This window comes from Artemia sp. Qi Xiang Cuo, chromosome 9, assembly GCF_049724085.1.
Source record: "Artemia sp. Qi Xiang Cuo chromosome 9, ASM4972408v1, whole genome shotgun sequence".
Taxonomy (NCBI): Eukaryota; Metazoa; Arthropoda; class Branchiopoda; order Anostraca; family Artemiidae; genus Artemia; species Artemia sp. Qi Xiang Cuo.
The window spans coordinates 5,072,413-5,089,994 of record NC_142802.1 but is presented as its reverse complement, the minus strand read 5'-3'; the positions used below and the strand labels follow the sequence as shown (position 1 = coordinate 5,089,994).

The following is a 17,582-nucleotide window of genomic DNA, read 5'->3' as shown; positions in this document are numbered from 1 at the left end:
ATATAGTAAGTTCCATAGAGTTTAGCTCCAACGCATCTAATAATTACGTGCCTTGTGATTAAGATTGGTCTTATTTTCGATAAGAATTGGAACACAATCCGAACTTATAGTCATAAAGAACGCGTTAATGACTAGGAATCACACCATCAGATTCAGCGTATCTGAGAATCGTACTGTAGAAGTTTCAAGGTTCTTTCTGCAAAAACGTGGAATTTTGTATTTTTTGCCAGAAGAAACATCAGGGATGCGTGTTTATTTGTTGTTTTTTTTTCAAGGGGTGCTCGTACCGACCCAGGGGTCCTAGAATATCGCAAAAGGGCTCATTCGAACGGAAATTAAAAGTTATAATTTCCTTTTTAAGTGACCAAAAAAATGGAGTGCAACTAGGCCCCCTCCTAAGCTCATTATTTTCCCAAAAACATCCAATCAAAATTTTGAGATAGCCATTTTGTTCAGCATGACCGAAAAGTATAATAACTATGTCTTTGAGGATGACTGAATCCCCCACAGTCCCCGGGAGAAAGGCTGCAAGTTATGAACTTTGCCCAACGTTTACATACAGTATTGGTTATTGGGAAGTACACAGACGTTTTCAGGGAACTTTTTTTCTGGTAGTAGGCGGTGGATGAGTCGGGGGTTACGTGGGAGGATCTTTCCATGGAGGAAGTTTTCATGGGGGAAGGGATATTGCTATGAAGGGGCGCCGGATTTCCCAGCATTATTTAAAAAACGATCAGAAATTCAATTTAAAAAAAAAACAAGTTTTTCAATTGAAAGTAAGGAGCAACATCAAAACTTAAAACTAACAGAAATTATTACGTATATGATTGGGTTCACCCCCTAGTCAATACCTCACTCTTTACGCTAAAGTTTTTTTAGTACTTTCATAAGAGCTCTTTGTTCTAATAAACGGCCTTTGTGATTAAGAGGTCATTTTTAAAGAATTGGAACACAATTCGAACTTTAGCATAAAGAGCGAGATATTGACTAGGGGGCAAATCCCCTGATATACGTATGAAAAACAAATGAATATAGAAGTTTGTTACGTAGGTTAGTTCGTAAGTTACGTATATTTATTACTAATAAAAACGTTCGTAAATAAAATTAAACATATTTCGAGAAAGTCATTTAACCAAAAAAAATAAATTAATATACAAATTTATTTTAATTATTCATGTACAGTGAGCCAAAATCAAAACCTGCATTAATTCAAAAACATTCAGAAATGAAATAAAAAAAAACATGTTTTCTTATCTGATAGTAAAGAGCGACATTAAAACTTAAAACGAACAGAAATTATTCCGTATATGAAAGGGGCTGTCCCCTCCTCAACGCCTCGCTCTTTACGCTAAAGTTTGACTCTTTCTCACAACTCTATTTTTTAAAAAATTAAAACACTATTTTCTATAGTTTTATAGTAAAAAACTATCTATTATATAGACTCCAATTCATATTTGGAATCGGCATAATAAGCCAATTCTTTTGATATATCCATTGGCATCAAAGTTTCGTTTCTTAGAGTTTCAGTTACTATTGAGTCTAGTCGCTCCTTACTTACAGTTCGTTAACAAGAACTTTTTGATAAGTGTTACATTCAACAAATCACACTGCAATAAGCCGAAAAGATTTATACCAAAAAGATTATTCTTTCAATTTCAAAAAATATCAAACAGTTCGTGGTAACGAACTGTAAGTAAGGAGCGACAGTAGAATGCGCCTTCTGGATTCTACGAGATGTATAGCAAATACTTCTACGAGACACATTCACCTTTTCAAAGAGAGCGAGTATCCCCTCACATAGCATTATACTTCTGGTCACGGTAACCTAAATGGAATTTGAGAGTCGATAAAGTGAAATTATGTCACTATTCTAGTTTTTCTAAACCAGTACTGCCTATAACTTAATATATTCAAATATTTTTTGATAACTTGAATTCGGGGACTTTATGTTCCTTCCTGTTTTTCTGGTAGGTATTTCTATTCTACAGGGGCATTACACCCTTTCAAAGAGATTTACGCACTTTCTATTTCAAGGTATATACATGTTTTTTTTTTACCATCTTTTGAATTTGCGTACACCCCCGTACCAAACAGGTTTTTTCTGATAGATATTCTATTCTACTGGTTATTCATCTTTCTTTGTCAAGAGATTTACGCAATTTAAGGACAATTTTTTCGGCCATAGTTTTCTTGTTACTTATATAAAAGTTTTTTTTTAGGTTAAATCCATTGTAATTAATATTTAAGTTTTTTTTTAGGTTTTTTTTTTTTTTTTTAAACTTGAATAAAATTTTTTTATAAATATTGAAAAGAAAGCACAAAGAATTATATTTTTTTAAATATGAGCGAGATTGTGTGATGCTATAAGAATGGTTTCGTTTAATGGGTTCATTAATAGAAGGATTAATGATTTTGAAAAGGGGTAATTACTTCTGTAGTTTACGAGATTTGCGAATTTTTTGCGGAAAGATTTTTGCGTAAAGGTATTGCGATGGTTAAGAATGCCTGACGGGTAATTAAAGAATGGGATGCTTGCATCAACAATACAAAGAATATGCTCGGATACTTAATAGATTTGACGCTTACAAGAGACATTGCTAGAAGGTATTCAATAGCTTAATTGAAAAGTAACGATAGAATGACATTGTGACTTGACCTAGCTTTACCTCGCCGATGTGGTCTGTATAATACATAAGTAACGTTTGAAAAGTATTGTCAATTTAAAAAGAAATGGCTGAAAAGTGTTTTGAGGGGGATGGGTTGCAAGGAGGGTTGAGTTGCACGAGGGTTCAGTTAAAGGGAATACAGCTGCACGGGGGGTTTCGGTTATACAGGGGTTCAGTTACAAGGAGGATTCAGTTGCGCGGGGGATGAGTTAAATGGGAATTGAGTTCCACGAGAGTAGTGCTTTGTCCTGGTTTAGCCGTGAGGTCCCTTACCACAACCCCAAAGAGCTCCGATCCCCCCACCCCAACCCCGAAGGACCCCCCGGTCCTCAAAGGTTCTCTAGGCTCCCAAAGGGGCCGTGGTTTACCTTGTAACTTTTACATTCTCTTGATTTTCAAAGTTCCGTTTGAAGGACTCCGTTATTTTATGCCAGTGTGATTTTTTCTTTACATGGTGTTCGTTCAAAAAAGCGAGAATTTATGTTAAATAAATAATTCTTATATTTTTTCCGTTCAATTGAAGGCGAGGATTTCTGTTAAATAAATAATTGTTATACCTTTTAAAGTGACTTCACGAGGTTTGAGGGGGCGCTGTCATTTTAAATCGTTTGATTTTTTCTTTACATGGTGTTCATTTAAAAAGCGAGGATATTCCGTGTGATTTTTTTGGGAAGTTTAATGAAATTATTAGTTACCGAGAGTTCAATGACTCCTCCCCTCAATGACTTTCAGGGGTTTTATGACTCCTCCTCACAATGAATTCATATGGTCTTAGGACTCATCCCCCTAGCCATAACTCCATTCAACCTTGAGCTAATATATAAAATTTTGATGAAGTATTTTTCTGATTAACAACTACATTAATAACTTCAAATATGATATGACTTATTATTTATATTTAATTGGGAATGAAAAGTCAAAGTCTAACATAAAGAACAAGGTATTTCTGAGATGGTAGCTAACTTCATATACGGGATAATTTCCATCCGTCTTAGTTTTTAACGATGCTCCTTATTTCTAGTTGAAAATGCTTATTTATCAATTTAATTGGGACTGAAAAGTCAAAGTCTAACATAAAGAACAAGGTATTTCGGAGGGGGTAGCTCACTTCATATACGGGATAATTTCCATTCGTCTTAGTTTTTAACGATGCTCCTTATTTCTAGTTGAAAATGCTTATTTTTTAATTTAATTGGGAATGAAAAGTCAAAATCTAACATAAAGAACGAGGTATTTCGGAGGGGGTAGCTAACTTCATCTATGGGAAAATTTCCATTCGTCTTAGTTTTTAACGATGCTCCTTATTTCTAGTTGAAAATGCTTATTTTTTTTTATTTAATTGGGAATGAAAAATGAAAGTGCCAGAATGGTTGAAATCCACTAGCTCAGTATTGGAGTCTTAGTCCACCAGCCTGAATGGTGGAAATCCACTGGCTCAGTATTGAGGTCTCAGTCCACCAGCCTGAATGGTCGAAATTCACTAGCTCAGAATTGGGGTCTTAGTCCACCAGCCTGAATGGTGGAAATTCACTAGCTCAGAATTGGGGTCTTAGTCCACCAGCCTGAATGTTTGAAATTCACTAGCTCAGAATTAGGGTCTTAGTCAGTGTTCAGATTGGAGTGTTGGGGACCGACTATCTGGGCTTTATTTGTCAAGACCTGAATGCTAAGCGATGGACATGAGCTCGATTGGGACCCCATTGTGAAAACGGAAAACAAAAAACAAAAAATATATTGTTGATTTGTGTGTAGAGCATGGCATGGTTACCGCTAGGGGCAACAGTCTAACCGTTGAGGGTTTTAGGTATCCGTGAATAAGTTCTAAAGCGAGAGTGGAAATTGGGACAAATTTTTGGAGTTGCCCACCTCACCTTCTCAGAGTCTCAGGCAAGTGACCCTAAATTTGAAAAAGTGGAAATTGGCTCAGATTTTCCAAACTGAGCTGAGACAAGGAAAAGATAATATTGGAAAGTTATTGGAGACGCTGGGCATCCTTGAACAAGTGCTAAATTGAGAGAGGAATTTGGGACAATATTTGGGGGCACCCACCCGCCCAGAGCCTCCGGCAGGTGACCCTAAAATTTAAAAAACACACAGAGACGACACACAAAGAGATGAATCACACACAGAGAGGACAAACACACAGAAACGACACATAGAGACAAAACATACACAGAGACGATACACACACACAGAGTCAACACACACAGAGAGATGAGACACACACACAGAAATGACAAACACACATAGAGACAACACACACAAAGAGACGTCACACACACACACAGATATGAAACACACATAGAGGCAACACACACATAGAGACAACACACACACACACAGAGACAACATACACACAGAGACAACAAACACACACACAGAGAAGACACACTCAAAGTGACTACTTACACATAGAGACGACACACACACAGAGACGACAAACGCACAGAGACGACACACAAAGAGAGACGACACACACACAGAGACAACACACTCAAAGTGACGACTTATACATAGAGACGACACACACACAGAGACGACAAGCACACAGAGACGAAATACAAAAATATACTAAACACACACAAAGACGACAAACACACAGAAACTACTCATAGAGAGGACACATGCATAGAGACAATACACACACACAGAGTCAACACACACAGAGAGACGAGACACGAACATAGACAAGACAAAACACTCAGAGAGATCACACACAAACAGAGATGTCACACACACACACAGATACGAAACACACATAGATACGACACACACATAGAGACCACACATCGACAAACATAGAAGACACACACACAGAGACGACAAACACACAGAGACGACTTACACATAGACGACACACACACACAGTCGACACACACACAGAGAATAAACACATATAGAGACGACACACACACACAGAGACGACACACTCAAAGTGACTACTTACACACAGAGACTACACACAAACACAGACTAAAAACACAGATACTGACCAAATTCATATACTACATGAAACAAGAGAACAAAAACACAAAGAGAACACACCTACAAAGTGCGTAAACCCACAAAGTGACAAAAAGCGCACATAGAGGACTAACACACAGAAACGAAACACACACATAGATAAAAAACACATAGAGACGACGAAGACATAGAGATTATAGAAAAAAAGATACGACATACACACAGATACGACACACACACAGAGACAAAACATACACAGAGATTAAACACACACAGAGACGACAAACACACACAGACTAATTACACACAGAGAGGACAAACACACAGAAACGACACATAGAGACGACACATGCACAGAGACGATACACACACACAGAGTCAACACATACAGAGAGACGAAACACACACACACACAGAAATGACAAACACACATAGAGATGACACACACAAAGAGACGTCACACACACAGATACGAAACACACATAGTGACGAAACACAAATAGAGACAACACACACACACACACACACCAACTAGAACCAGATACGACACACAAACCCAACGAGAGTAGACACACACACAGTGACGAAACAAAAAAAGATACGAAATACACATCGATAAGACTCACAAGCAGTGACGAAACGCTATCAGAAGCGACACACACACACATAAAAACAGCATATCCACCCCTCATTACACCACAGACACAGAGACGACACACACACAGAGACGACAAAAAACAGAGAGACGACACGCACACAGAGACAACACACACATAGAGACAACAAACACACAGAGACAACACACACACACAAAGACGACACACCCACAGAGTCTACACAAACACAGAGACAACACACACACACAGAGTCCACTCACACACAGAGAGGACAAACACACAGAGATAACAGACACAAAGAGACGAATCAAACACAGAGAGGACAAACACACAGAAACGACACAGGGACAGAGACTAAACACACAAACCGAGTCAACACAAAAAGAGATACGAGACAAGGCTTATCTTATGAAATAATTTTGGTATTATTATAAATTTAATTTATTTTTTTTTTATAAATCAGTTTTTTTTTAGTAATTAAACAAAAAAAAAAATGATCACATATATAACGCAAAAGCTACTAAAAAAAAAACGCGACTAAACACGCACAGAGAGGACAAACACAGAGAGACGACACACACACACAGAGACGACAAACTCAAAAAGACAACACACATATAGAGATGACAGACACACAGATACAAAACACCCACAGAGACGACACACACACACAGAGTCAACACACACACACAGAGGACAAACACACAGAGACGACAGACACAAAGAGAAGACTCATACACACAGAGAACAGAGACGAAAAACAAACACAAACGACAAACATAAACAGAAAAAACACAAAAAGATACGACACACACACAGAGACAACAAACAAATATAGACGACACACATAAAGAGACGACACACACACAGAGAGGGACAAACACACAGAAACGACACACACACACAGAGACGACACAAACATAGAGACAACACACACAAAGAGATGAAAGACACACAGATACTAAACACCCACAGAGACGACACACACACACATAGTCCACTCACACACACAGAGTACAAACACACAGATACGACAGAAACAAAGAGACGACTCACACACAGAGAGGAAAAACACACAGAAACGACACATAGAGACGACACATGCACAGAGACGATACACACACACAGAGTTAACACACACAGAGAGACGAGACACACACACAGAAATGACAAACACATATAGAGATGATACACACAAAGAGACGTCACACACACAGATGCGACACACACATACACACACAGAGAGACAACACACACACACACAGACAACATCCACACAGAGACGACACAAACACACACACACAGACGACGCGCACACAGAGACGACACACTAAAAAGTTGGGTTAATCTAGGTTCACTTAGCGTGGCGCGCCACTCTAAGTGACCCTAGATTAAACCAACTTTTTAGTGTGTCGTGTGTGTGTGTTTGTGTCGTCTCTGTGTGGATGTTGTCTGTGTGTGTGTGTGTTCTATATATGTGTGTTTAGTCCCTCTGTGTGTTTCGTATATGTGTGTGTGTCACTTATCTGAGTTTTTTTCCTATATATGTGTGTATGTCATTTATGTGTGTGTGTGTCTCTGTCTCTCTGTGTGTGTTGACTCTGTGTGTGTGTGTATCGTCTCTGTGCATGTGTCGTCTCTATGTGTCGTTTCTGTGTGTTTTTCTTCTCTGTGTGTGATTAGTCTCTTTGTGTCTGTCGTATCTGTTTTTTTGTACTATGTGTGTGTGAGTGGAATCTGTTTGTTTTTGTAGTCTATGGTGGTGTGTCGTATCTGTGTGTCTTTCATATCTATGTCTGTGTTGTCTCTATGTGTTTGTCGTCTCTCTGAGTGAGTGTCTTTTCTGTGTGTATGTCCTCTCTGTGGATATGTCATCGCTGTGTGTTTTTAAAATCTGTGTGTGTGTTGTCTCTGTGTGTTTGTCGTCTCTTTATGCGTGTCGTCTCTTTCTGTTTGTCGTTTCTGTGTGTTTTTCGTCTCTGTTCTCTCTGTGTATGTTTCGTCTCTTTGTGTCTGTCGTCTCTGTGTGTTTGTCCTCTGTGTGTGTGTGTTGACTCTGTGTGTGTGTCGTCTCTGAGTGTGTTTTGTCTCTGTCTGTCTGTCATCTCTATGTCTGTGTTGTCTTTATGTGTGTGTCGTCTCTGTGTGTGGGTTTCGTTTATGTGTGTTTTTTCCTCTCTGTGCGTGTGTCGTCGCTTTGTGTGTTTCGTATCTGTGGCGTTCTCTCTGTGTGCGTGTTGTTATGAGTGTCCTTACTAAAAAAAAAAAACTACTTTATTAAAAAAAAAATAAATTAAATTGATCATAAGAACTAAATTATTTAATAAGATAAACCATGTCTCGTCTCTCTGTGTGAGTTGACTCTGTGGGTGTATCATCACTGTCAATGTGTCGTCTCTATGTGTGGGGTGTGTGTGTTTGTCGTCTCTGTGTGTAATTAGTCTGTTTGTGTATGTTGTCTCTGTGTGTTTGTCCTCTCTCTGTGTGAGTTGACTCTTGTGTGTGTGTCGTCTCTGTGCATGTGTCGTCTCTGTGGGTGTTTCATATCTGTGTGTGTATGTTGTCTCTGTGTGTTTATCGTCTCTGTGTTCGTGTAGTCTCTATATATGTTGTCATCTGTGTTTGTTTTTCGTGTCTTGGTCTTAGGTGTCACTATGTGTGGTTCGGCTCTGTGTATGTTGGTGTGTGTGCCGTGTCAGGTTGCTTGTCGGCTCTGTGTGTGTGTCGTTTCGATTTTTTTTTCGTCACATTTTTTTTGTCTTCTCCGTTTTTGATTCATCTGTGTGTGTGTGTTTGTGTGTCGTCTATATTTGTGTGTCATCCCTATGTGTGTTTCGTATCTGTGTGTGTGTGACGTCTCTTTGTTTGTGTCGTCTCTATGTGTGTTTGTCATTTGTGTGTGTGTGTTTCTCGTCTCTCTGTGTGTGTTGACTCTGTGTGTGTGTATAGTCTCTGTGCATGTGTAGTCTCTATGTTTCGTTTCTGTGCGTTTGTCCTCTCTGTGTGTGATTAGTCTCTTTGTGTCTGTCGTCTCTGTGTGTTTGTCCTCTGTGTGTGTGAGTGGACTCTGTGTGTGTGTGTCGTCTATGTGGGTGTTTTGTCTCTGTGTGTCTTTCATCTCTATGTCTGTGTTGTTTCTCTGTGTGTGTCGTCTCTGTGTGTGTGTGTCGTCTCTTTGTGTTTTGTCCTCTCTGTGCGTGTGTCGTTTCTTTGTGTGTGTCATATCTGTATGTTGGTTGTCTCTGTGTGTTTTTCGTCTGTTTGTTAATGTCGTCTCTCTATGTGTGTCGTAAATTTGTGTTTGCAATATCTTTGTGTATGTTCCTTCTATATTTGGAATTCTTAACTGTGAGTTTGTCATCTATGTGTGTGTGTCTTCTCTCTATGTGTGTCGTCTCGGTGTCTTTGTCGTCTCTTTGTGTGTGTGGTCTCTTTGTGTAAGTCGTCACTTTGAGTGTGTCGTCTCTGTGTGTGTGTGTCGTCTCTGTGTGGATGTGTGTTGTCTCTGTGTGTGTGTCGTCTCTATGTGTGTTTCGTATCTGTGTGTGTGTGACGTCTCTTTGTGTGTGTCGTCTCTATGTGTGTTTTGTCATTTATGTGTGCGTGTCTCGTCTCTCTGTGTGTGTTGATTATGTGTGTGTGTATAGTCTCTATGCATGTGTCGTCTCTATGTGTCGTTTCTGTGTGTTTGTCCTCTCTGTGTGTGATTCGTCTCTTTTTGTCTGTCGCCTCTGTGTGTTTGTCGTCTCTGTGTGTGTGTCGTCTCTATGTATAAGTCGTCACTTTGAGTGTGTCATCTCTGTGGGTGTGTCGTCTCTAGATGTGTGTAGTCGCTGTGTGTGTGTCGTATGTGTGTGTGTGTTTTCTCTATGTGTTAGTCTTCACTTTGTGTGTGTAGTCTGTGTGTGTGTGTGTGTTGTCTGTGTGTGGCTGTTGTCTGTGGGTGTGTGTGTTGTCTCTATGTGTGTGTTGTCTCTCTGTGTGTTTCATATCTGTGTGTGTGTGTGACGTCTCTTTGTGTGTGTCGTCTCTATGTGTGTTTGTCATTTCTGTGTGTGTGTCTCATCTCTCTGTGTGTGTGTTGACTCTGTGTGTTTCGTCTCTGTGCATGTGTTGTCTCTATGTGTCGTTTCTGTCTGTTTGTCCTCTCTGTGTGTGATTCGTCTCTTTGTGTCTGTCGTCTCTGTGTGTTTTTTAAATTTTATGGTCACCTGCCGGAGACTCTGGGCGGGTGGGTGCCCCCAAATATTGTCCCAAATTCCTCTCTCAATTTAGCACTTGTTCAAGGATGCCCAGCGTCTCCAATAACTTTCCCAATAGTATCTATTCCTTGTCTCAGCTCAGTTTAGAAAATCTGAGCCAATTTCCACTTTTTCAAATTTAGGGTCACTTGCCTGAGACTCTGAGCAGGTGAGGTGGGCACCTCCAAAAATTTGCCCCAATTTCCACTCTCACCTTAGAACTTATTCACGGATACCTAAAACCGTCAACGGTTAGACTGTTGCCCCTATTGGTAGTCATGCCATGCTCTACACACAAATCAACAATATATTTTTTGTTTTTTGTTTTCCGTTTTCACAATGGGGTCCCAATCGAGCTCATGTCCATCGCTTAGCATTCAGGTCTTGACAAATAAAGCCCAGATAGTCGGTCCCCAACACTCCAATCTGAACACTGACTAAGACCCTAATTCTGAGCTAGTGAATTTCAAACATTCAGGCTGGTGGACTAAGACCTCAATTCTGAGCTAGTGAATTTCCACCATTCAGGCTGGTGGACTAAGACCCCAATTCTGAGCGAGTGAATTTCGACCATTCAGCCTGGTGGACTAAGACCCCAACACTGAGCCAGTGGATTTCCACCATTCAGGCTGGTGGACTACGACTCCAATACTGAGCTAGTGGATTTCAACCATTCTGGCACTTTGACTTTTCATTCCCAATTAAGTTAAAAAAATAAGCATTTTCAACTAGAAATAAGGAGCATCGTTAAAAACTAAGACGAATGGAAATTATCCCATAGATGAAGTTAGCTACCCCTCCGAAATACCTTGTTCTTTATGTTAGACTTTGACTTTTCATTCCCAATTAAATTGATCAATAAGCATTTTCAACTAGAAATAAGGAGCATCGTTAAAAACTAAGACGAATGGAAATTATCCCGTATATGAAGTTAGCTACCCTCTCCGAAATACCTTGTTCTTTATGTTAGACTTTGACTTTTCATTCCCAATTAAATATAAAAAATAAGTCCTATCATCTTGGAAGTTATTAATGTAGTTGTTAAGCAGAAAAATACTTCATCAAACTTTTATATCTTCGCTCGAGGTTGAATGGAGTTATGGCTAGGGGGATGAGTCCTAAAACCATCTGAATTCATTGTGAGGAGGAGTCATAAAACCCCTGGAAGTCATTGAGGGGAGGAGTCATTGAACTCTCGGTAACTAATAAATTCATTAAACTTCCCAAAAAAATCACACGGAATATCCTTGCTTTTTGAATGAACACCATGTAAAGAAAAAATCAAACGGCTTAAAACAACAGAGCCCCCTCAAACCCCGTGAAGTCATTTTAAAAGGTATAACAATTATTTATTTAACAGAAATACTCGCCTTCAATTGAACGGAAAAAATATAAGAATTAATTATTTAACAGAAATTCTCGCTTTTTTGAACGAACACCATGTAAAGAAAAAATCACACTGGCTTAAAACAACAGTCCTTCAAACGGAACTTTGAAAATCAAGAGAATGTAAAAGTTACAAGGTAAACCACGGCCCCTTTTGGGAGCCTAGAGAACCTTTGAGGACCGGGGGGGTCCTTCGCGGTTGGGGGGGGGGGATCAGAGCCCTTTGGGGTTGTGGTATGGGACCTCACGGCTAAACCACGACAAAGCACTACTCTCGTGGAACTCAATTCCCATTTAACTCAACCCCCGTGCCACTGCATCCCCCTGGTTACTGAACCCCTGTCTAACCGAAACCCCCCGTGCAACTGTATTCCCTTTAACTGAACCCTCGTGCAGCTCAACCCTCCATGCAACCCATCCCCCTCAAAACACTTTTCAGTCATTTCTTTTTAAATTGACAATACTTTTCAAACGTTACTTGTGTATTATACAGACCACATCGGTGAGGTAAAGCTAGGTCAAGTCAAAATGTCATTCTATCGTTACTTTTCAATTAAGCTATTGAATACCATCTACCAATGTCTCTTGTAAGCGTCAAATCTATTAAGTATCCGAGTATATTCTTTGTATTGTTGTTGCAAGCATCCCATTCTTTAATTAACCGACAGGCATTCTTAACCATCGCAATACCTTTACGCAAATATCTTTTCGCAAAAAATTCGCAAATCTCGTAAACTAAAGAAGTAATTACCCCTTTTCAAAAACATTAGTCCTTCTATTAATGAAGCCATGAAACGAAACCAGTCTGATAGCATCACGCAATCTCGCTCCTAGTTCCAAAAATAGAATGCATGTAGCGTTCTTAGTAATAGTTTTAAAAACATATTAGCCAATTTTAAAAAAAAAAACAAAAAAAACCTACTAATAAATATACAGAAGAATGACCACAGATTTAAACTAAAAAAAAAACTTGTATATCAGGAACTAGACATATATGTCCGAAAAACTTGTCCTTAATCATAGGATCGGTATTGCGTAAATCTATTTACAAAGAAAGAGTGTAATGACCAGTAGAATAGAATTACCTACTTGAAAAAAACCTGTTTGGTACGGGGGCGTACGCAAATTCAAAAGATGGTAAAAAAAAACATGTATATACCTTGAACTAGAAATTACGTATATCTCTTTGAAAGGGTGTAATGCCCCTGTAGAATAGAATTACCTACCAGAAAAACCGGAAGGAACATAAAGTCCCCGAATTCAAGTTATCAAAAAATATTTGAATATATTAAGTTATAGGCAGTACTGGTTTAGAAAAACTAGAATAGTGACATAATTTCACTTTATCGACTCTCAAATTCCATTTAGGTTACCTTGACCAGAAGTATAATGCTATGTGAGGGGATACTCGCTCTCTTTGAAAAGGTGAATGTGTCTCGTAGAAGTATTTGCTATACGTCTCGTAGAATCCAGAAGGCGCATTCTACTAGCGACCCGGCTCAATGGTCATCGAAACTCTAAAAAACGGAGTTTTGATCCCAGTAGATACATCAAACTCATTTTAATGCTGATTTCAAATATATAAGTTTCATCAAGTTTAGTCTTACCCATCAAAAGTTACGCGCCTGAGAAAATTTGGCTGATTTACGAAAAAAGAGGGAAAAACCCCCTAAAAGTTATAGAACCTTAATGAAAATCACAACATCATATTCAGCGTATAAGAAAACTCTATTGTAGAGGTTTCAAACACCTATCTACAAAAACGTGGAATTTTGCATTTTTTGCCAGAAGAAAGATCACGGATGCGTGTTTATTTGTTTTTTTGTTTTTTTTTTCTCAGGGGTGATCGTATCGACCCAGTAGTACTAGAATTTTGTGGGAGGGCTCATGGGAACGGAAATGAAATGTTCTAGTGCCCTTTTTAAGTGACCAAAAAATGGAGGGCAACTAGGCCCCCTCCAACGCTCATTTTTCCCAAAGTCACCCAATCAAAATTTTGAGATTTTGTTCAGCTTGGTCGAAAATATGATAACTATGTCTTTTAGGATGACTTAATTCCCCAAAGTCCCCGGAGGGAGGGCTGAAAGTTATGAACTTTACCCAATGTTAACATATAGTATTGGTTATTGGGAAGTATACAGACGTTTTCAGGGGGGATTTTTTCTGGTAGGTTGGAGGGGGGTGGGTCGGGAGTTATATAGGAGGATCTTTTCATGAAGACATTTTTCATGGGGGAAGGGACATTGCCATGAAGGGGGTGCCGGATTTCCCATCATTATTAAAGAAAAAGATCAGAAATTAAATAAAAAAAATAGTTTTTCAACTGAAAGTAAGGGGCAACATCAAAACTTAAAACGAACAGAAAATATTATGTATATGATATATAATATATAATATATATTTTATATAATAAATATATAAATATATAATAATATATAATATATAAAATATATAATAATTATATAATAATAAATATATAAATATATTTTTAGTAAATAAAACTAAATAAAATTTATTTTTAAGATTTGAATAATAAACATTTCCCTACTAATTCCTTTATTATTTTCTTATTCTGTCCTTTTTTATTTTGTTTATATTTTTACTGTTTTATTTTTCTTAAAAAAAAGAGATGTTTAAAAAATTACTTTGTTTGAATAAGTGACTTATAAATTATATATTAATTTAATTTAAAAGATAATTATATATTTAGCTTTATTTACTTTTTTAAGTTTATTACCTTATTTACATTTGTTTATGTAATTTGTCGTCGGTTTTTGTTTTATTTCTTATTCATTTTTATTTTACTCTCAAAATATTTTTAAATCAACTCAACCTTTTTTTAACTGTAAATAAAATATACACATATTTTAAGTGTCTAGCGTTCATACTGGATGCATGGATATAACAATGATTAATGATTAGAATAACATAATAAAAACAATAATATTGTAATTGATAATGAAATAGTATAACGACTACAAAAAAATGACGAAAATAATGTATTTTAAGAGGATTAACATAATTAGCTTATAAATTGTTTGGTATTTATAGGTATTTCGTTAACTGATCAAGTTCAAAAAGGAGAAAATAGTGCATTTCCACTGATAAGCCGACAATTTTGATAGCTTGTTTGTTTACTTTTTTTTCAACTTAATGACTTCCAGAACAATACATCAAAACTGTACTTTGTCGTAAATTTTCTTATTATCTTAATAAATAAACAATGAAACAGTTTTTAAGCTCATCTGTAGAATTTGGCTACCGTTTTATCGCTAAGACAATTTAATTTTGCTTAATTCCTCTACCAGGATTTTTTTTTCCTTAGGATGTGGTCAATTCCCACACTGGTTCTTGGAAAGTTTTTCTTTTCAACAGGATTTTCACATGGCAATTATATGGGTCCTTTTACAGGGTTATGCTCATCCTAAGTGTGAGGAATCACATGGAATGTGATTCCTCACACTGTGATTCCAGTGATTCCAACGTGACTCCAACTGTGATTCCAACGACACACTGTGATTCCAGTGTGAGGAATGTAGTCGGGATACCAGATCTGAGAGCATGGTTCAATAAATCCGTGACTTTGAGATAAGGTGTATTTTTATCCCAATATTATTTTTTTTATTTTTATTTAACTTTCTTTTGGTATGATATGGTAGTACAAATAAGTTTAGGATTCTTGTCTCTTCCGAAAAATAGCGTATTCAACATTTCAAAACTGGCAATTGGGCTTTCAAGGACATTACAGAGAGAACATTTTTGTCGAAAACAAATTGCATGGTCAATAATATAAAAAAACTTGCAGGTTTTACACAAATGACAACTCTGGAATTCTTTTTGAAAGATGGTTCAAATATACAGAACCAAAACAGCTTCAACTGGTTGTCGACGACTTTTACAATACCGAGGAATCGAACACAGGTTATTTATTTTATTTTCTAATAAGAGCTTTTTCTAATCTAAATTCATTTGCTCTTTCTTGTAATGTGAAGGGGGGCTACCCCTTAAAATATGGAATATTTTATGTCCGTTTTAAGTTTTAATGCTGCTCCTTAATTCTGCTGATCAGCTGAAAAAAGGTTGTTTTTTTTTATTTATTTAATAGCGTTCAAAGACAAACCAAAACGCTTGCAATTATCATCTGTGACAGGAAAACTATTTTAAAGACTAGCTAGACTAACAACCTAAAGACTAACAACCACGTTCTCCTCCAAACCACCACACGCCACACAACCACTATCGAAATACAACTCCAGTCACCCCCCCCCCACTCACTCCTTCTCCCAGCCCTAAAACCCACCCTTACACCCCCCACCAAAAAAATACACACACACAAACTAATTAATTCCTCAAGAAATACTATTTTAGTCAATTTTTTAAATGTGGTATGTCCTCTGCCGCCCTATCACTCACGGGGACCGAATTCCATACAGAAGGGCCAAGATACTTCAAAGTAGAATCAGATCTCATGCTATTTTTAAACTCCACAACCAAATTGTCACATCTTCGTGCATCATGATCATCAACAAAGCTTCTGATACGGTAAAACTCTTTAAAACTTTCCGAGACTACACTATTAACACAATTATAAATAAATATCACCGCTAGATAGACCCTTATCTGCCCAACATTGAGTAAGCTTAGAGGCTTAAATCACGCATTGGTGTGTTTAACATGAGATTTCCCATAAATATAGAAAGGGGTGTTGGAGGAAAGGGGCAGGAATTATTCCCCGCCTTCCTTCGTTTAGACTGGGCCTGAATGACAGTGCTAGGGGATAATACCTTCCTATTTCCTGCAGAAAAATATTTCGAATATTAATTTTATAGCTTCATTAAACTATTTTTTTTCTTTCATATTTCATAAAATTATGCCTCAAAGAGTTAATTTCAACACCTAAAGATTCTGGACTTTATTTTACCTTCATATAAATATAGATTGAGATTCGGAGAGATAGGGGTAGGGGTTTAAAAGCTGATATATAATCCCTGTTGATTTTCAGGAAAATTTTGGGCTTACGCTTTGGTTATTGGTCTTGTTGGGGGGTCTATAATACACCTCTCAATGTGACGATCCTTCTTAATTTAGCATAAAACATTAATCTGATGTAGCCACAGGCAAAGAGGGGGAAAGGGGAGGCTGGGACACCATGAGTCTTTCCAGGAAGTTTCCTTGAGGAGGAAGAAGTTCTGGCAAAAGCTACAAGGAGTTTTGTTTTCAGCAATTTAAAATAGTTTTTTCTCTTTTTTTATTTAAATGCAATGTTTCAGTGTATTCAAAGATCAGAGAACCCTATTGTAGAAGCCGCGATGGATTCCGCCGTACAGACGAAAAGAGTCACGCATAATTTCCATTCATGTGAACTCTTCTTCCACCCAAAATTATGTAGTAAAATCATTATTAAGAGGAGCTTGTTCAATGAAATTACTGTTGATGCAAAATTTTTAATAATAAATTTTTAAAACTCAATATTCAAATTTGTCGATAATACACCATTTTAATTCTTAAGCAGAACAACTGAGACAGCGGGGAGCTACCAATCTGTTTATAATTATTGATATGTAAAATTTAATAGAAAGAAATCGGGAATCGATGGGGCCTGTGACTAACAAGTGCTTTAAAGCACAAAAAGATTTAGCGGAACAAGTGACGGGTGGAAGAGGGGGCAACCCCCCTATTAAATGGAATACTTTATATTTGTTTTTAGA

The 17,582-nt window shown here is 37.6% G+C and overlaps 1 protein-coding gene across 1 annotated transcript in view; it reads left to right on the top strand.

Moving 5' to 3' along the window:
• Positions 1 to 15,796, top strand: part of LOC148948260 (uncharacterized) — a 390,778-nt gene extending 374,982 nt beyond the window's left edge. The window contains exon 4 of the mRNA XM_089094723.1: positions 15,680 to 15,796. Within this exon, the coding sequence (XP_088950849.1) occupies positions 15,680 to 15,694 (15 nt within the window). The 3' untranslated portion in view covers positions 15,695 to 15,796. The remainder of the gene's footprint in view (positions 1 to 15,679) is intronic.
• The last annotated feature ends 1,786 nt before the right edge of the window (positions 15,797 to 17,582 follow it).